This window comes from Nyctibius grandis, chromosome Z (assembly GCF_013368605.1).
Source record: "Nyctibius grandis isolate bNycGra1 chromosome Z, bNycGra1.pri, whole genome shotgun sequence".
In the NCBI taxonomy this organism is placed as follows: domain Eukaryota; kingdom Metazoa; phylum Chordata; class Aves; order Nyctibiiformes; family Nyctibiidae; genus Nyctibius; species Nyctibius grandis.
The window spans coordinates 68,893,443-68,914,887 of record NC_090695.1 but is presented as its reverse complement, the minus strand read 5'-3'; the positions used below and the strand labels follow the sequence as shown (position 1 = coordinate 68,914,887).

General features: G+C 39.9%; 1 protein-coding gene across 1 annotated transcript in view; it reads left to right on the top strand.

Moving 5' to 3' along the window:
• Positions 1-21,445, top strand: part of DAPK1 (death associated protein kinase 1) — an 87,566-nt gene that overhangs the window by 22,285 nt on the left and 43,836 nt on the right. The window contains exon 2 of the mRNA XM_068422074.1: positions 16,660-16,881. Coding sequence (XP_068278175.1) covers positions 16,660-16,881 — 222 coding nt within the window. The remainder of the gene's footprint in view (positions 1-16,659; positions 16,882-21,445) is intronic.

The window sequence follows — 21,445 nt, the reverse complement described above, 5'->3', positions numbered from 1 at the left end:
GAGCTGTGTTGAGACGCGCTTCATCCCTTAACCAAGTATCCCCAAGTTATCCCACGTGTTTTATCTCTGGTGTAGTACTGCATATCCATAATATATAAAGCAAGAGGGTGGAGGGGGGCAAGGCCAGGCTATATGTGACAGTTTCTAGTTCTGCAGTCCAAAAGTCTACAGAAGTGCTCCTTGGTTAAGACTGTAATTTCTAAAATGTTTCCTGTAGTTTGTGCACTCCTTTGCTCTCAGCCGTTGTAACAGGGGAAGAAAAGATTTCAATGCAGCTTGTAGTGGCTGTTACGCTGATGTCCATGTGACTGCATTTTTATTCTAATGTCTAACTTCATCTGAGTAGAAAGAGCTGCAGCGCTGAAAGCTGGAATTGATGCGTGCGAGTCTTTTGTAGACTGGCTAAATTACTGTAGAAAGTGAAACTTTTGCAATGCAACGTTAGTGATTATAAATACACAGCTGTTTTGAATGACAAATCTCCTGGCATCATGTTAGTCAAAACCAAACTTAGAAAAAGGCTCTCTGTTTTGGCACAGAAGCTGAATTTTAGGAAACAACTCTTTTTAGTAATGCTGATACGGACTTGCAACTCTTTTTTTTTTTTTTTTTTTAATCTTCTTTTTTTACTTGTATTTATTCTCACTGTTGATATTTATTGAGCATGCTGCTTGTATTAATGAAAGTATAGACATAGCTTACAACAATCCCTGACCTTCCCTTCAGTGTCATAGTTTTCACAGCTTTCATAAAGGTCATCGAAGTATGCATGTGGATTTTGGACTGCTTCAAAATACTGACTGTTGAAGTAAGAAATTGGGATATTGTTAGGTCAAAGCACAACATCCACTTGCAGAAGTGCAGCTGGAGTAGAGGAGGCATTCTGTGCCCACAAAAGATCACCAAGGGATAGCTGCTGCTTTGAATGGATGGCTGCCTGTGCACACGTTGCCTTGTAGTGTAGCCCCAGTCCTGCTGTGCGTATGCAAGTTACCTTCTCTAGGAAGTTTAAGCTTAGGAGCTATGCAATAGGTTAATCTTTCATCCCAAGTACAACTTAGAGTGAAAATAAGGCGTCACTTGCCACTCAAGGAACTTAGCCCTTAAGTAGGTTGTATTAGTATTGGAAGTATGAAAGTCTGAATCCAGATCGTGGGATTCATGAGATTCAGGTAAGATCTGGACATTGCAGAGTGCTGCTGTCTCCAGAGATCCTTTCGTTCAAATGACTTTAAATCTGGATCACTACATCTTCACTAATCTTTCTTAAGGCACAGTAATTTTTCTACCTACATTGAGTAAAATACAGATTTAGAGTGTTTGGAAAAACATGCATTTTTAACAACGAGCTGGTTTTTGTAAAGTATAAAGCTAGAACATGATGACATCTCTAGAAATCACTTAATCCATTTCTCTGCTTCAAAAGAAGATCAACTCAGCTGCCTATAAGTATAGAAAAAGTGTGTATGGTATTCTCTGCGGAGCAGCACTAACTGAAAAATGAAGCTTTTAATGCTGTTTTCTTAACTAAATGCATATTACTGGCTTTTTCATGATGGGTCAAAGTAAGTGCTTATAGGCAGAAAGCATGTTAAAAACCGTGCAAGGAAGTTAGGTGTTTTTTGAGAAGAAGTGGATACCATTAAGAATCTGGAACAGAAATCGATGGAATCCCACGGGATGGTGGTGGTGTTATTTTATTTTGGACAATGAAAGAGGGCCAATAGATGAATAAAATGATGATGCAGGTATTTCTCTTATTAATTTGATACAACCTTTTTAATTTTCAGTGATCTGCTGTTAATTCTCATTTTTAGGTTCTGAAAAAGTTAGCCAATCAGCCCTCCAAAGACTTGACATTTTCCCCTCTTCTCACGTTCCATCTGGAAGTCTAACTGCAAACCTCATTCGTGTTCCACAAGGAGCACTCATGTGAATAAAATGCACACCTAACGTGAGCCCATGTAATTATTCAGCAGTCATGCTCCAAATTTGCCATCTCTCTAGTGCTACACAACAGCACTTTCAAATCCTATCAAAGGAAGAGAACACTGTTTTTAATGAGGGGGTAAAGTGGCTGGTTTTGGCACTAGTGGTTTTCATCCATTAGTTTCACAAGTACACTGTGATTGTTGTAGCGCAACAGAAGGGGCTTGGAGAGTTATGTGTTGTGTTAGAAACTTACCGGGGTTTGGGTAGAAATGGTTTAAAAAAAAAAAAATGCTTGTGACTGTCTTCTCACTTCCTGCCCTCCAGCTGTTGGATCTGTACTATGCACGCAGATTGGAGAGCATACAAATGCCCCAGCCTTTTCTGTCTTTGGAGTAACTTAAAAAATATTTAGATGCTGTAAGTTAGAGCTATATGCAGTAAGACAAAGAAAACTTAGTTTGCTGTATTGTCAGATAATTATTCCATTTAGTTCTGTTATGGTGAGACTGTTGATATCAATACTTAGAATAATCGGGAGTAGGAGAGAAAGGAGGTAAAAAACCTAAAGCAAACCAGTAGAAATTATGTTTACATCTTTGGAAGAACAGTGGATTGGAATTAGAAAAGAGATGTGGAACTTCATACATAAGAGAATTCCAGGAAGTGAAACATCTTGGCAAATACAGGAACTTCACATGGTTTGTACTTTAAATGGAGCAGCACTTAAAAATGGGCTGGCCTGGGCCCAAAGGAAACGGATAGGTAAGTGTCCAAGAATTTCCGACTGAAATACCATTGCCTAAGGAACAGAATTTTATTTTTGTGTATGTGAGATGGGGAGGAGGGGAGAATATGGCGGGGTAGGGGAAGGCACTTATTTTCTATATTGATGCTGGTTATGCAGCAGGATTTGTAGATTAATCCTTTTGCCAATGCTGCAGATTGATGGGTAACGACATGATGTGCCATCTGCCACTTAGCTGTTAAGTTAAATTTAGACTTTGTGAATATATGTTTTTATTTTTTATTTATTCCTTAGAACACTTGTAACAAGTGTTATTCAGCTATCTAAATAAAAGAGAATAAATAACTTCGAAGGTGATGGATTTGTATTTTTTAATGAGAGGTATGTAGAAGCTTTAAATTATTAACTTAGAGTTTACTGTTTATTCCTTTATTTAGATTATGGTAAAGAATTTGTTTAAAAATGTGTGTTTTAACTTGAACATGCTATGAGTCCACCCGTTTCATACATCCATAGTTGAGAACTTAATAGCTTCTGACTAATTGTTTCTCTCTATGTAATAAATAAGCTCTACTGAGTGTTAAAGGTGCCAGGAAAGTGTGAATGCCACATCTGGAGTGCAGCACTCTGTTTACTCCAGAAAGGAAGCATAATTGTCAGGGTTGGTTGGTTGGGTTTTTTTCCCAGGTATGTTTCTTTCGTGTGCTTTGCCATTTTATTGTAAGGGTGAGCTAGACGTGTTGGAAGGAAACCAAGTATTGTGCTTGACGTAGTATATGCAGCAAGAGGGTGATTTGAAGAAGGGCGTCTCTCCTAGGAGAGACTTTGTGGGGAGTACTGATTAATTTCAGGAAGACACCTGAGTACCTGGAGTCAGGTGAATGTGCAAGCACAGGGAAAAGCAGTAAAGAAGAGAACAGAGTTGTAAGGAATGGGGAGGAATTTGTAATTTCTCCAAGTTTTGGACACCATGGCTTAAATATCTAGATCTAGTAAGGTAGAGGAGAGGTGGGCTCAAGAGTGCTGAGGTTGGAGGTGAAGGTGGATAAAAATCTGAAATTAAGAGGGCTTAGTGAGGAAAATAAATACAGTGGGCTGACAGTTGTGAAAATAATGAGAAGAAAACCTTTCAATTATGTTAACAGAGCACAGAATGGGATGAAGAGGGCTAAAGATGGTAAACACCAGAGATAAACAGCGTATGAAACCATGCAGCTTATTCAAAAATCGGTGTTTCAAAAAAAGCAAAAGATGAATGAGCGGTGTTTCATTTGTATTGCAAAACTTTGATCAAGAAAGACCTCTAGCAGTACAGCAACATGAGTGGTGCACGTTGCATGGTGTCTCATCATGTTGCCACGGTGGGCCACCTGGTGACCGCAAGCCTTATTTGTCAGATATATTGTAACCAGGAAATCAACTCATGATTGGGGTGGAAGAAAGGAAAGGACAGTGATTAGTACGAGGTGCCATGCTCCAAACTCTTAAATCTTGGACTTGTCAGTTTTGTTGCCCCGCCATTATTTCTAATCAGGAGGTGGAGTAAACTCAGGAGATGGATGCAGCTGTATGTTTAAAGCAATAAAACATTTTATTCAAAGGTCTTCACTGGAAAGCAGACGCGGCATTACACTTAACAGACGGGAGCTATTTCCAGGAATCTTCAAGTGCTTCCCAAAATGATTCCATCATATCGGTGCTGAAAAGAGAAATACTACCGAGAGAAATAGTTTGAAGAGTGCTGTGTGAATGCTTAAATGTTTTAAAGTATCCCTCAGTATTAAGTCTTAAACATTTACATAACATTTTGTATGTGGTTGTTCTTTGTCGTGTCTTGATCATAAAATAATGATTTGATGTGTGGGGTTTTTTCACTTATTTTGCACCTGAATTGTATGAACCCTCTTTTATTTGCTCTGAAAAAGGAAATTATAAGGATTATTTTTAATGCCATAAGAAATTTGAAGACAACCTGGGAAAATAGAACTTAAATTCATTTTACAGTTATCTAAATTGAGGGAAATTGAGTCATAGGAAATTTTTCTTTCCCTTAAAAGAAGATGAAAAATCAGTAAAAATGTTAGGCTGAATTTAAGGCTAAGTAGTGTAGTATATAGAAACACACAACTTAGGCAGCTTTGGAGGTTAAGCTTAAGGACTGTGCAGAGGCTTTAAGATGCATCTTTCTTGCAAAGCATTTTCTTCTGAGCAGGCAGCTTTAGAGGGAAATCTCTCTTACGCTATTGAGTTATCTGCCAATTTGAGTTTATGGATGTTAACTCTTATTTAAATTCCTAGGCAAACTTTGTTATTTAATATCTTTAAACAATGATGGAATGCCTTGATAAGCCTTGACTGTGTCACAATTACGTGCTTTGTGTGGCAGTTCAGTTTAGATAATAAATATTCGTTGAAGTATATGCAAAGACTCATATTTGGTTTGTGCAGAGCTTTCCATTCTTTGCTGTGACTCCTGTATTCTTAGTCCTCCTTATTTTGAACTAAGACCAATGGTATCTTTGAATAGAGACAAATTTGTGTTCAATGCAGATAAAGTCTTCAGAGGTGATGTTCTTCATGTGATTTTTTTATATTAAATTGGGTGTACATGTTTCTGTTCTAATGTTTGGTTATAATTTAGTATCTTACCACAGGTTTAATAGCTGGCCCAGCTTTAAACCGTGACAGATTTATTGGCTGGGCCAGCTATTAACCAGGTGGCAGATGCTCTCTGTTAACCCTCTCCCCCCGCTAAGGGAAAGGGAAAAGGGAGAGAGACTTATGGGTTGGAAAGTTAAAACAGTTTTAATAAATGAAAAAGAGTATAATAACAATAATAACAGAAATAATCAAATATATACAAATATATACAAAACCAAGACTGAGAGCTTGGAAATCCTCCTCAGGCAGAGTTGCTCCCCCAGCATGGGCAGAGGGGAAAATGCAGTAGCTCCCCCTGCCATCACACCTGCAGGCTTTTAACTGGAGATTTGGCAAAGCTGGTACCAATCAGTAGGAGACAGGAGGGCCCCTCCCTCCTGGGCCCCACCTCCAGGAGGCAGTGGGTTAGTGATAAATAGGAAAGTGAGAATGACGTGTATGGGATGGAATACCTCGTTGTTCAGTTCTGGGCCAGCTGCCCTGTCTGCTCCTCCCTGCAGGTGCGACCCCCCTTCAGCTCTTCACTCCTAAGCAGTGAGGAAATTAGCAGTGACCTTGGTTTCTCTAAGACTAATTGGCCTGGTTTGGGCCAAACCAGGACATATCTCTACCTTTAGTTTGGATAATTAAAATGTTCTTGAACACCATTTACTTTTTTGTCTGCTGTAATGTCATGCATCGTGACTGAACATCCCTTTAAAGTGGTGAAGTAAACCACAGTTCAGTCACATTTAATTAAATGTCAAGGAGGTGGACTACATAAGGAAAATACAAATGGCCTCTGTTTCAAACAGAACCTGCACTGCTATTTTTTTCAAGTGTTTTCATAACTGTTTTCACATTAAATCACACAATAAAGCATCTCTAACTTTGCTTTGTGTAATTCCTTCAACTCTTCTCCCCGTGCCGAGGTCATATGCCAACACTCGGGAATCGTGCAGAGCGGATATAGTTGCAGCATTGTGGGGAGATCGGTGTTACCCAGTCAGAACACATTTTGCATGCTGAAATCCTGTTCAGTTTAGAGCCCTGACTTGAAACAAAGCCTTCCTTAAAGGGAAAAACTGTGAAGGCACTCTTCTTAGTTAAAAGAGAGGACCACACTCTGATTTGGTTACATAGCAGCGATACTTGGCAAGGGCTATGTGTAAGCCTTCAGGCAAAGTACATTAGCAGGATGCAAATGTTGCAGGCTTTTTGACCTGACTTTTCTTTTTCAAGGTGCTATGTTTCTAATTAAAACTCTTTTCAAGGACAGTAACCCAGTTACTGCTTACAAAGATAGAGTATATCAACCACCTATCTATTCATGCCACAGTATAGTGTGTATAAAATAAACTATAAACAAAATATCATGCAGTCATATTTTACTTTTGTATTCTGTTTTTACAATGTTCTTGTGATGTATAGAGAGATAGTGACATATTTATACGTACACAGAGAGGGGGTGAAAGCATTTACATGTGTCGCATGTAAACAGGAGGATAAGGACTGGATTTTTTTTTTAACTTGTCCTTTGTTCCACTTCACAAAATTAAGCCTAATCATCACAAGATTACATTTTTTCTAAACTTCTTGTTTCTAAATGTGAATAATTCCTCAGTCATGTGCAGCTGAAGTTTGCTGTCAAATTGCTGATATGTAGGATCCACTTCCCATCATCTCTGCGTGATGGACTGTACTAGTTAATAAGTGCTTTTCAGCTCAGCAAATGTATGCACAGGTGTGTGCATGCACGCATGCTCCAACAGTTTAACTTGTTTCTCATTAACTATGTTGGAAAAACTTTGTCATGGTTCCCTTGAGTAGAATGAGAAAATCTCAAGCAGATTGGCGCCTTTCCTTTAGGTGAGGGTGTTCGGAAAGGGCCATGGGAAGGTGTACTGGTGTGCTTGGTGTTACTTTCAACATGTGGCTACAATACACTAAAAATATTCCAAGTCTAGCTCTTTCTTCATCCCCATTTCTCTGAGCCAGCTAGAGCCATCTGAGTAATCTGCTCGTGCTTAATAGTAATTACTGTTCCGGGGAGCTGTGTTCAGTGAGATGCGATCTTGACTGGATCTGTACATGGATAATGGTCTGTGTAGTGAGCCTTGGCAATGCCAATCACACCCTTGATGACTTGTCTCTTAAAATGTGTGGCCCAGAAAGTGATGTAATACTATGATAAACTATCATGAAAGTATCATGAAGACACTTAGCAGCATAGTGTTCCATTCGGTACTGGATACACATGTGTACATGTATACAGATAAAGAAGTAGTCTGCTGTGTTTCCATCTCTCTCTTTCTCTCACTGTCCACCATCGCATGTAATTATTTCTCTAAAATTTTTCATACTTGGAGCAATATAAAGCATGTAAGAAATAATAATAAACACTAGACAATGTGGTATCTTTCTTGTGCTCTGTGGTAGATAAAAGTTCTTTATCATGCTGTTATGTCCTCTCTTAGGACTAGTGGCTGCTCTGGGCTTCGAAGAAAACAATGAGAAGACTGAAAAATCACTTTTCTGTAAGCTTAGTAAACACCTAGAGAAGTCCGTTAGCAGCCTACTGAAATTGCAGAAAGCAGCAGAGATTTCTGCAGGAGATAAGTAAAATGAAATGCATGATGAGTTGCTTTTAAAATAACTGAACCACAAAATTATGAGGCATGAGCTTACAAAATGCTGGAGAAAATAACAGAGTGGACAAATCCCTACTTCTGTGATTCTTTGCTTTCTCATCCATCCTGCAACCTGACTTCGGTTATACAAAGTTATGGTAGGTAGTTCAGTCTATGGGTATGCTTAAAAAGTTAACTTAGCGCACCTGCTTCTTCCAGTCTTTAAAACTTCAAATTCTAACTGCTTCTTCTGTTACAGAGACTTTCAGAGTGTTTCACTTTCTGCTGATTTCATTAATAAGTTTACAGTTACACTGTTCAAACTGCATTTGAATAAATAGTACAGCACAGGTTTCAGTTGATTTATACAGACAAAAAGTGCTATCTGATAATGCAATGTTTTTTCTAACTGGAAGTATTTAATAAAGTAATAATACAGATTATTTTGAAGGTTGTTAGGGTGGTTTTTTTTTGCTTAAAATATTACATGAGGGAAGAAGTCCTTTTTATACTTTGGATGTTTTGGTAAAATGACCTTAAATATTTGATGTGTTCATACTGAAAGATAATCAAACTATTTTATCATCACATACATTGGGTCACTATGTTTGGATCAGGGTACTTCTAAAACTTGGTAATTTGACACCAAAAAGATACTCTAAGTCAGAAATTAGGAAAGGGAATTTAAGAGACAGAGTTCACAAGTGTGTAAACACATCTAAGGAACTCAGAAGTTAGGCAATACCAGTTGTCAGTACATTTGTTTGTCTTTGCTTTATAAATCTGTCTGATTTTCCCATCTGCTTCCCTAAAGTCCGTACATGTTGGAAATGTACTGCACAATTGCATAATGTGTGTTACTCTTCTGCCTTCGTACTTGCAGTACTGTGCTATTTATATTTTCATGATCAAGCTTAATTAGTCCTTGTATTTGCTTTTCTATGTTAATAGTAGTTGCTAAAGACTCGGTCCTAACAGTGATTTCTGTGGTGTGCCATCAGAATGCAGCTAGCTTATTCTCCTGCTTAGTCACTCATGTAGCATTTGAGGAGTATTTTCTCTTTAGCTTAAATGCTGTATCACGTTTAACTCCTCTTTCACCTGTTTTCTTTAGTACTGCCTTTTTTGTACGACTTTCAGAATTACTGCTTCTGTTGTGCTATGGCCAGTGTGCCTATAACAAGTGTTTATGTGCAGCTGAAACATGTTTACGGCTACCGATAGGCTTCAGGTGCTTGCCGCTCTTTCTCCTACCAAGCAATTAGGTGCTGTTCTTTCATGTTACAGAGTGGTCAAGGACTTTTGAGTGCTGCCACTTAGAATCACTGTGGACCGTGAAAATGCATTTCTCCGCCATGGGCACAAAGCAGACAGCTCCGCTGTCAACTGAGTGTGTCTGTGTTAGTATTTGAAGTGTAAACTTGTTACTTAACATTGAAAACTGTTTTGACAGAGCTGGTTGGGGTGGGGGGGGGCAGATAAATAGCCTAATCATCTGTCCAGGATCCATGTATCCTTCAGATGCAGCTGTCCTGCGATGTTATCATCTTTGTGGTGTTTGCCATTTCTTTTCAAAGCTCTCCAGTACTTGGAGGGCTTGCATCTGAACAATACTTTTGGCATTCTTTCAGCATCGCTACTGGAGAATTAAACATTGCAGGGCAAGGGAAGGAGCACAAAAATTGTAAGTGCTGTACAAGTATTTCCAGCTTTCAGAGCCTAAACAAATACAGTGTGAGCTTATCAGTCAGTCCTGCATTCATTCCCCTATCTTCCTGTACTCTTGGGTTGGCTGCAAAATTAAAAACACGATTTGGGGAAAGGGCCCTTATGTTCCCTAGCATGCCTTCAGGGTGGAAAAGAAAAGATGTGCATGCACACTTAAGAGAAACTCTACCTGACAAGATACTTTGTTTTAGAGGATCCCAGTTTCTTTATCTGTCGAGATCAACGAAGATTTTTTTCTTGCAGGCCTAATGCCCGTAGCTGGCACTAAAGCCGCTATTCCATGAAACAGAATGTCTTTTGAGTGTGGTACACATTAAATACTACTGCTTCCCAGTTGCATCTGCTTGGAGTGCTCTATTAACCTATTAACCGTGGCTTACCCCACCCTGCTAATGCTGTTAATAGCTTATCTCCTCAATGGGATAAGTGTAATGCTTTGTGCTAGTAACTCTCAGCTGCGGTACTGTAAGCATTATACACACAAGAGAGGCTCTCAAGTGCCTCATAAAGTTTACCATCTTTTGCAAGACCGTAAAGAGGGAGAAAGGAAGGAATAGGAAGAGGTTGCCTCCAATTTGGCATTACAGCTGAACTGAAAATGTTGTTTTGCTTGATTTAGAAGGTGGAGAGGGACTTAGCGTATCTATAACCCTTCACGGTTTCTGGAGAAGTCTTCCTTTCCTTTGGAAAAGACTCAGTTAGGTACTGCTGCCTCACTGGAGAGTTTTGTAAGAATTAACCTGTGGTCGATTGACTGTAGCTGGATGCCAGGTGCCCACCAAGCCACTCTTACCACTCCCTCTCCTCAACTGGGCAGGTGGAGAAAAATACGACGAAAGGCTCATGGGTTGAGATAAGGATAGGGAGAGATCACTCAGCAATTACCGTCACAGGCAAAACAGGTTCGACTTGGGGAAATTAATTTAATTTAAACAATCAAATCAGAGTAGAGAAAGGAGAAATAAAAACCAAATCTTAAAAAACAGCTTCTCCTCATCCCTCCCTTCTTCCTGGGCTCAACTTCACTTCCAATTTCTCTACCTCCTCCCCCCGAGCAGTGCAGGGGGATGGGGAATGGAGGTTGCAGTCAGTTCGCCACACATTGTCTCTGCTGCTCCTTCCTCCTCACTCTTCCGCGGCTCCAGCGTGGGGTCCCTCCCACGGGGTCAAAAGTCCTGCGAACAAACCAGCGTGGGCTCCTCTCTCCACGGATCCAGAGGTCCTGCCAGGAGCCTGCTCCAGTGTGGGCTTCTCATGGGATCACAGCCTCCTTTGGGTGCATCCGCTTGCTCTGGCATGGGGTCCTCCAGGGGCTGCAGGTGGATATCTGTTCCACCTTGGACCTCCATGGGCTGCAGGGGTACAGCCTGCCTCTCCATGGTCTTCACCATGGGCTGCAGGGGAATCTCTGCTCCAGAGCACCTCCTTGCCCTCCTTCTTCACTGACCTTGTTGTCTGCAGAGTTGTTTCTCTCACATAGTCTCAATCCTCTCTTCAGCTGCTGTTGTGCAGCAGGTTTCCCCCCACCCCCACTACCCCAAATAGATTATCGCAGAGGCACAACCACCGTCGCTGACGGGCTCAGCCTTGGCCAGTGGTGGGTCCATCTTGGAGTTGGCTGGTGCTCGCTCTGTCAGACATGGGGGAAGCTTCTGGCGTCTTCTCACAGGAGCCACCCCTGCAGCCCCCACCCCTACCAAAACCTTGCCACACAAACCCGATACATAACCTTATTAGCAGAAGCAGGTCAGATCCCCTTGGTGACAGACAGTGGTACATGGTTGGCAGTAGTGACTGGTGGAGCTGACTGACACTGAGACACTGCGGGGGGAGGAAATCACCTGCTCAACTGGCCTTGCCTGCTGCAGGCCTCTAAGGAAAGACAGAGGTATCCACACTCTGCCCGTAACTGTTTTATTGGGGAAAACAAGTGGCTTTATGGTTGAGTTGCAGTTTCTTTCATGGGATAATCTAATAGTATGATGTAAGCCTCTTTCTGTTGGATCAGTGTGATTTTAAAAAGGAAAGTAGTCAAACAAATAGTAAAAGCAGTTGGAATCTTAATATATCACATTTTCAGAATGGAGTAGTGAATACCAAACTTTTAAAATAGAAGAAAAAGTGCCGAAGTGTCAGAAACATACAAAGACATCTTACTACTCTGATGTCAGTGTAACACCTTCTCCTTATTCCTATGCCATGGTCCCATTAAACTTTGTCTTTTGAATGCAGTCTTCAGAAGACAGCATGGAGAATTCCCTCATGCTTACCCTTTTGTGGCAATAAATACTAGAAAATTGGTCCATGGGAGTTACTTGAGCATCTCTGTGTCTAGCATGGACCTCTTGGAGGGTTCTTGGGGCAAGAGTTTCATTCCTCACAGAAGGAGCTAGCTGGGAAGAACTGGTGCAAAAGGCTGGAAGTGGGGAGGAATAGAGGGTGTCTACCACCCCTAATCACTGTGATCATCCTTCTGGAAAAAATGAAAGGACTTTTTTGTTTTTTTCCCTTTGATTCTAAAACGTCTATCTCTGTAGTTAAAACTGTCCATAATTCGTGTTAATGACCAGTTGTTTTGTGAACCTGCTAAGCCAAGACCAATAAAGGGTGTAGTACAGGCACTTTATTGGTGATTGCATCATCTCTCCACATGTCTTCTGCATTTATATATATATATATGTATTGCAAAGGGCAGTGTGTGTTGTCTTATGATGTAAAAGAGGTGGAGGAATGTAATGATTAGGTAAAAGGATAAGTAGTTGTTCTGAAGTGAGTCTGAAAAATCACTGGATGTGGAGATACCATGCCAAGTGTCCTGAAAAGAGTGGATTTAGGATAGTAATTAAATGCTGGTTGAGTAAGAATTACAAGATCACAAAACAAATTACTGTTATTAGCAGACGTATTTGTTCTCACGTCGAACTGTCATCCTGCTTCACTGTTTAACCTGATTCTACCACACGGAAAAAAAATTATGTCAGATACTTTATTAAAGTGCAAGTTTGTGATGTACTTCTGTATTTTTTTTTCAGTGTAATTGTCTCCTAAAATGGTAATCATTTTTTGACCCCACTCACTTTAGATCAAACCTGCAAAAGCAAGGAAACTTAAAAAACTAAAGGGCTTTTCTGGCTTTGAAGATGCTGGATGAATGATTGCTGGATCTGAAACTGTAGGATCTGTGGGAGAATATTACTGGGTATAAATGTGTTAGCCCATACAGAGCTGACTTACAACAGCTTGTTGCTGCAGTTCTATGGGTTAAAGCCCAGTAAATACCCTTTGATTTATACCTCTCCTCTGCTTTTAAAACAGGAGTTTAGCGGGGGTTGTAAAACAGCGTGGCTTAGGGATCCCAGGCATGAAATAGCCCTTTTGGTTGCAGCTGAAGTGTGATCTGCATGTACAGCCTTTAATAACAAACAGCTAATTGTGGGGTTATGTGCTGAATACAACAACAGCAACAATAAGAAGGTTATTTGGTGTGTAACTGGAACTTATTCTAGATACCTGTTAGTTGATAACTTTCTTGCAGTCTTGAGTAGTGTCAAAGATTTCTGGAGCCTGACATCCCAATAAACAGTGGATGGGACCAGTCTGTAAAGTCATGTGGTTTTTAAACAATATATTGGTCTTCTGATAACAATTTTATATTGAATTGTGATAGCTCAGGATATCCTTCAAACAGGTGTTTGTAGCTGGAGAAAAAAATGAAAGACTGAAAAAACAAAGCTACATATCTCAGAAGAGCAGGAGAGAGGAGATCTACTTGTCTTAACCTGGTCCCCTTTGTTTCAGTAGGTCAGCCTCATGCTGTAACATTATAGTTGACCCATTGCTAAAGTAAAATTAAGCAGCCTTAGCCTTAAAGGCATCAGGAGCAAGATGGGCTTTGGGGAATGGTGTAATTCAAATGTGAATAATACTGTGGAAAAATCATCTTTCTTTAACTTAGAGGTCCACAGCCAGTGCATGTTTTAAAAGACTTGCAGAGTGTCTTTTGTTTAGAAAGAAGCCCAAAATGCATTACTCTCTTCAGTGAAGAAGCATTAAATGAAAAATTCTATCATGGGCTAAAGACTGGAAGTTCAAATACCAGAATTTTCCAAAAGTCAATGATATGTGCTTTGTCAGTGAAACATAAATAGTTCTTAATCCCAGTCAACTTTTATAATTAAATTTTGGATATCAAAATGTATTGTGTGTCCATGTACTTCAAACTTACCTTTCAGTCCCAGCCTCTCCAGAGCTGATGTTAGCAGTAATTTTGGTTTTTAGTCTTTTGGATTTTGTTGTTATTGTTGGGTTTGTTTGGTTTGCATTTTGGGGTTTGTTTGTTTTGTTTTGTTTTGTTTTTTAAATGAAGCAGTAGCTGTTGCCAGACTTACAAGGTGAGCATCAATAAGAAAGTGGTTAGCCACATAGCATTCAAGCCTGTGGATGAATAATAAGCAGAAATATTTTTCTTCCTCTATCAGGCAGTTTAGGCTTCTAGGCTGAAAGCCAGCCAGGTGGCCAAAAAGTGAGCAATGGCTTTTTACTTCCTTCTGGTCTGTGAGCTTGAGTTAGCTGCTCAGAGCTGCGGTGACACCAGTGTCTGTCCACTGCCCGACTTTGCAGTTTCTCTGGAACTGTGAACTTTTCAAAAAGCTGATTGCTTTTTAAATAAAGCTCATTATCTCTGTGGAGATGTGCGTATTGTGGGGAAGAGAGTGAGGGAATCGCTGCTCTTCCCCCTCGTAAACAAGGGCCAGAAGACTCTGCAGCAGTGTGAATACCTGAGTGCATGCTCCACTGTGGCTGGCTGTCCCACAGTGCAAAATTGCTGACCTCGGAGATCAAACCCAGAGCTGCTGTTGCAGGAAGAGTTGTTGTGGAGTTGAACTGAACCAGGCAGAGAGGGTTCGTGTACCTTAGGGTAGGTTATCTGGTCCTCTGCTGCCGGTTTAGGATGACACAGATCGTCCAGAGGTCCTGTGCCTTACCCGTCAGTCCCATATGAATGTCTCAGGTGTCCAAGAGCATCTCGGCAGTAGCTGACCAAGTTTAGGCAAGTGAAGCAGGTCTTCCAGCCTACGTGTAATGAGGAAGAGGATACGGTGCGGTCTAAACCACTGCTCTGTCTGCTGCGGTTTCTAATAATAATGTGTTGGGCCCTGTCTGGTGAACCTGGCCCTTGATGACTTTGTGCAGAGTTGGCAGGGAGGGTGGGGCAGGAATTTAAGGCAAGGATTTTTTTCATGCAACATAAAGTCATCTCACAAGTTCATAAACTGATTTCATGAAATAATGAAGAATGAAACTTGAATGGTGATCGTAACATTGAAATAAAACCAAACCTCAAAACTTAAAAGGCTGTTCACTGCTTCTCTCAGAGTTTACTTCTCTCGCTGCCTGTGCCTGCATTCAAAGGCTTCCCAGCTGTTGGTGGCTACTCTGGAGTCCCTTTCTCGGAGTTCATAGGAGAGGATCCATCTCTGCCCTGCCTTCTGCAGGTGACAGTCATTTAGCCTTGCCCAACTGCATGTCCCAGTTCAAGACAGTTTGTGACTTGGGGTTCTGTATGGGGACAGCACAGTAATGGTGGCAGTGGTGACCCAGCAGCATAAAGTATTCCCAGCTGATCAGCCCTCTAAATTCAAAAATCATGAGTGTGATTTTACCTTTCAGCATTTTATTATCTTCATTTGTTGCATAACACTGTTGCTGATCAGTTGTCATCTTCTATATCTGTCGTGCATTCCTTAATTGCTTAATTACTTGGTCGGTGTATTTGGCACATGTTCATTCTCCAATAATAAAGTAGTATTGTGCATTGAGTTCATGCATGAGGTGTGTAGCTTTGAGTGATTCCCACTTGGCACTTTGTCATTATGTGATGTCCTCTTTGCAGGTGATACATTTTCCTAGAGATCTCTCTGTCAGTTGTAATTAATTAACCACTAATACAGGCTAGCTCCTCTTCAAGTACTGGGTGGAGTTATACATGCCTACATGTTACATTGCTGTGCAGATAGTGAAGCCTACTAGGCCTAGCTTTGATTTAACTGCTGTTCTAAGTCTACTTTAGGGGATACCACTTCTTCGGTTAACAGGGTAGGCTAACTTCAGAAAATTTTCTCATTGGTATCATTCTGTAATTCTGTGAATTCTTCATACAGTGAAAGAAACCAAGAACAGAATTGCTAGAGAATCCTTAAGCAACAGATTAAGAAAACTTAAAAGGAAAATTCAGCAGTATTAGAAAACCTGTATTTCTTTTTAAGTCAGTGTTAGATTCCTGGAGATTTCTGATCTGAATCAGTGTGTACATCTAGCAGCAACAGGCTTATACATCAATGGTAACATGCTGGAGTCAGCAGCTTCTTGGCATTTCTTCTGGTTTGTAACATAGTCACAGGTTTTTGTTCCTCAGTACCTTGATACTTTTCTCACCTTCAGATTCTTCCTGCTTAACAAGGTGATACAGTAACAGTAATTCTTGATACTACTGTATTTAGTCAGTGCTTTTAAAACTAAAAACCAAAGAAGTGTCCTGAAACCCAATATTGCTTTAAAAACTTTAAAAAAAAAAAGTTGAGGATAGAATACAGTGAATATTGACAGATCATATAGATTGGAAGAAACTAAGGACTGCCTCTCTTGCAGAACAAAAAAATTATCCTCAACATGCATGTGGAAGGAGAAATCCAGAAACCGTTACTTTTCCCCAGTAATCACTGGTGCATATATTTGTCAAAAATCCAATGGTCTACACAGGTCTTATCTTCATGCTTCAGATATGCTGAAATGTGTGGGTGGATGTGTATGTATGTACGTTTGTGTGATGTAAAAGTGGTATCTTAACTTACCTTTTCTGCCTCCTCTAGGGATTTTTTCAGTTATTATTATAGACTGCATACAAAGCAGTAATATACTTTAGTGGACTTGGTAATTTGGAGGTACAGCTGGTTTTTTGATTTTTTTTTTTTTTTTTTTTTTTAGTGGGCAGTTTGCTGTAGTGAAAAAATGCCGTGAGAAAAGCACCGGTCAGCAGTTTGCAGCAAAATTCATCAAGAAACGGAGAACAAAATCCAGCCGGCGTGGAGTGAGCCGGGAGGATATCGAGCGAGAAGTCGGCATACTAAAAGAGATTCGACATCCTAATGTGATCACGCTGCATGATGTTTATGAGAACAAAACAGATGTCATTCTTGTTCTGGAACTGTAAGTATCTCTAGAGAGCTGCGGAGGAGTAAGAAAATGTTTCTTTTAGAAAAATAGACACTTTCTCTGAGAATTGCAGTGATTTAATGGATGTTCCTTACCACCCCAAAAGGAGATAAATAATAGCCTGAGAATTCTTGATTTTTAAGTCAGAGTTGTAGCTTCTCGATTTCTACACATTTTTCACTGTAAATGCACTAAAAAGATTTTTTTAAAATCCAGCATATTTAGGAATTTTTTCTGCTTGTTACTTCAATCATTGTTGATGTTGTGGATCCAGCAGAATAGCCTGGAGCTAAATAAAGTGATTTGAAGATAAGAGGAGAGGGAAATAGAGATTCTAAGTGGAGGTTAATTTGGCAAATTTTACTGTATTTTATGTTGGTGTGAAGTAAAGTAGCATCACTGAGTGCTTGTTCTCTTTTTTTTAACCCACATAACAGAGAACAGAATTTTCCCAGTTCTGTCCTATTGAAATGTAAACTGAACTTTCATATCCTTGTTTTAGTTCCCATTTTTCATCCAAGGTTATTGCTAATGGATTGAGGTAAATATGTCGGCAGAGAACACTTCTGCATTGTTTCAAGTCTGGCTTCAAGTTCCTCAAAGACTGCAAGTTTAGAAGTTAAGCATTACTCACCCGTTACACTTTGGCAGTGTCTGCTAGTGGGACGTGCATGTCTTTACATTGTTTGCATGCCTGACACTGTATTATTGCCATACTTGCTCTGTATAAGTTAAATGTGCTTTAGAATAAGTATTTCATGCAAGCAAGTGATTTGGGACCACAATCTTGGGCAGCCCTTGTTTCTTTTCCTTGGCTGTTCATGTGATTTTTCTTAATGTAGGTTATGTCTTCCTGTTTCCTAGCTTTGGTAAATGATAGTTCCACTTACTGAAAGCATGCCACACCAAAGTATCCTTATAAGGTAACATGTTTATATTTACAGTATTGATTTAAAAAGAAAACTGGAAAGTAGCTTTTGGAGTTTCATCTTTTTTGTGGTACATACATGCATGATACTGCTTTGCTATGTTACAGCACACTTTTACACTTCTAGTCCAGCATGTAATTGTTGTAGTCTGGGTTGTTTTTTTAGTTCCAGAAGTATACACTTGGATTAGTTTGTCAACTTTGGATAATTTAAGCAAGCATTTTTTAAAAAAAAAGCTAAATTGTCATCCTGTATGAAGTAAAACTTCCTTATATTCCTGTCAGAATATCTACTGCTACTGGTTTTTGTTCAGAACTCTTTAAATGTCGTCGTGAATTCACAGCAAAATTAGCGTGATGCTTCTTCCTCTCCCCACTTGATACTAGCTCTCACAATCTTCCTGTCTATAGCCTTACTGTCAGCGTATCGCTGCTTCTGCAGTGCTTTCTTTCTAGTCCGTAATCTGACCACATGAAATCAGGCCAGCGTCTGGACTTGAGAACTCTGAGGAAGACTTGATAATCATGGACAGTGGTAGGAGGAATGGGGCCATTCTGCCCCCCCTACCCCTTTCTACATGAGACAGGAACTCTTTTGTCAGCAAGGTTGCTGTTTGTGTCTGTGTGTACCCACTAACGTTCAATGAACGGAAGCAGATACTGTTTCTAACAACATGTGTTAATATTTTGTAAGCTTGATAGTGTGAAGCTCGGCAAACTATTTGCATTGCAGTTTAGCAAATTGTTTTGCCTAGTTAACAATCCCCGTATAGTTTCAGTTGGAGATTGCTTTCTCCCCATGTTTCGAAACTACTGTGTGAGTCTGTCAAGTTGAAGAAGTGCTATTTGGGGTGTCACAAACGTAACACATTTATGGAGTTAGAGGGTCGAAGAGGGAAAAAATGACACATTAGCAAGGCCTTTGTAAACTGAATATGCTAATTGCTGTAAAGTTTTGTAATTCTCAAAATCTCTGTGCTATTGAAAAGGCAAAAGATTGTTGGTTTAATTGCATGCTTAGACACTTAAATATGTAATCCCTTTCTTTTAAGGTTTTAATATTCACATTTTGCCTAGGGACCTACTCCCCCGACATTCTTTGTTCTTGCAGAACAATTTCAAACAAAATAGACATAAAGCTTAAAGCTCATTAAATAACCTGTTTTCCCTTTTGATTAGAACATAGAGTTGTTCCTGGGACTTGTGTTCCTTTATGACTGTAAGGTGAGACAGTATACCACATACAGACAGGATTTTGTGTTTGTTTTTTTTTCTAGAATTCAGAGAGAAACTGAAAATGAACATGGCAGCTAAGTGTGAGAAGTTCATAACAGAACAAAACCCCAGAAGAAACACTGATTTCCTGTTAGTAAGCAAGTGTAATAGTGTCAGCAGTGATGAGGAAAAGTATCTCTGTTTTCTGTTCTTGGTAGAAGCTGCACCTCAAAGGCGTCAAGGCACCACAGCTGCCGTTTTGGTGGCTGCCAGTAGATGTTAAAGTGCACCATCTCAGGCAACAGCATCTCTGGCCTGTTCACTATTGATTTTTATCTCATGGTTCAACAAGAGGTTTGCAGCATTGCGTGCAACCTGCTAAACATTTTTCTGCATTACCAATCAGCTGTTTCTCAGAGGTGAGCGACTGACTATAGAAGTTTTCCCTTCATTCCCTCGCAGCAAATATTACGTCAGCCAGCAAAGTATTCAAGGTAGCGATCTGTATGCAGAAATATGTGTGCAGTTCATTAATGATTGCAGTGGCAAGGTCCTCACAACACTGAATGTGAAACAGAGCTGCATATCAAAAACTTTATCCACATAGATGTTAGGAGGTTTTTCTCTCAACTACCTTGTGTGAGGAAACTGACCTACAAAAAGAAAATTTACGAAACATTTAATTTCTAAATATAATAAGACCATTAGCTCTCTGTAGCATAGTTCTGAGTGATGAATATCTGGTTTTAAAATAAAAAAAAAAAGATAAGAAGAAAGCTTTGGAAGTCTTAGCTGAGAGAGAGAGGAGTGACATTAACTTAAAAGTGATTGTGTATTAAATACTAGGGTTTATGCTTTTTTTGAAAGTTAGTTCCTGTATACTTTCTTTAAAAATTAGTCCTGTGCATCCTAGAGTCTCAGAAAGAGTTGCCACCTTATTGGTACCTTTGTAATATTAACCAAAACAGAACAGAGGGAGGAGAGGATGATAGATCCATGTACAAAAATTCTTATGATGTCATGAGTTGCTCATCGAAGAGTAAATAAGAGCAAATAACAATGAACTCTTTAAATTCCTCTTCAGTCTTACTGGAGAGTTAATTTAACTTATTACATTTATAATAGCTTGGCTTCCAGAAAAGTTTTCTTTTAGGTTTTTGGGGTTGGTTTGTGGTTTTTTGACTTCATCAGAAATCCTTAGATAATCACTAATTATCATTTAGGTGCTATTACAATATGAGCAACGTGATCAACATGGCATGTGACTGAGTCATTACGAGGTGACCATGCTGACTTTGAAGGTTAATTGGTTCTAAGTTCCTTGTGTTCCTTGTTCTAAGTTCCCATAATGGCTTCCTCTGAGATCTGGTGATCATTTCTGTTTTGTAGTTAAGAAAGCCTGGCAACTTGTAAAAAAGCACTATCCAGAAATCCTTTTTCCAGGGTGTGTTGTATTTTCTTTCCCAGAGGGAAATAACATGGATTGCAAACACATCTGTCAGCCTTCCTTCCGGAAGGCTGGGAAATGCTTTTACCACTATTGCATTTTATAAGAAAGAATGCAGTTGACCCGAGGCTTGATTTCACTTGTACCAGTTCAGGAAAGCTACCACCTCTACCTAGAAATATCAGGGAAACAACACATACCAGCTTTGGCCTTAGTGAAAATGTTGATACAAAATATTTCTAAAAACATGTGCTCTAAAAACATACAAAATGTAGTCATGTTATAGCAGTGAAAGTAGATTTACTCAGCCCTTATGGCTTTCTATGTCATGACCAATAATATACCATGTCCTTTAGGATTAAGATGTGACCTCCATCAATCACAAATTCTTATTTGACTGCAAAATTATGACTTAGTTTAAAGGTAAACAGAAAGGTTTTATACAGGAACATTAAAGAGTTAATGCTCTAAAGGAAAACAGTATGTGAAGGTGAACATAGATGCTTTGCAGCTGTAAAGGAATTGAGCTGTGACTTGACTCTAATCAAGTTCCTCTGTTAATCTGAAGGGGTATAGGTTGTTGCCCATCAGCTGCTTGCTAGCACTTTGGAGATCAGAGTTGCATTACGGCACAGATGGACTGCTCAGAAAGCTGTCTTGTAGTTCCTATCAGCAAACAGAAACTGAACAGAGAGAAGCTCTGTGCTTCCAGAGGATACTAGGTAGAGATACTCCGAAGTGCTCTACAGGAAGAAACACTAATGCACAGTGAACCTCTTGCCTCTGCTCCCTTCAGGAAGTGATCTTCACCCAGCTGGTGCTTGCTAGCAGTCTGTTAGACAATGACTGCCTGGGCTCCTCTGCAGAGCCCCAAAGGCAGGCTGGGAGTGAGTTTGCATGGCTCTGGAAACCTGCGCAATGATCTAGGTTCAGCAAGATTTCAACAGGGTGTTCGTGCACCAGCAACC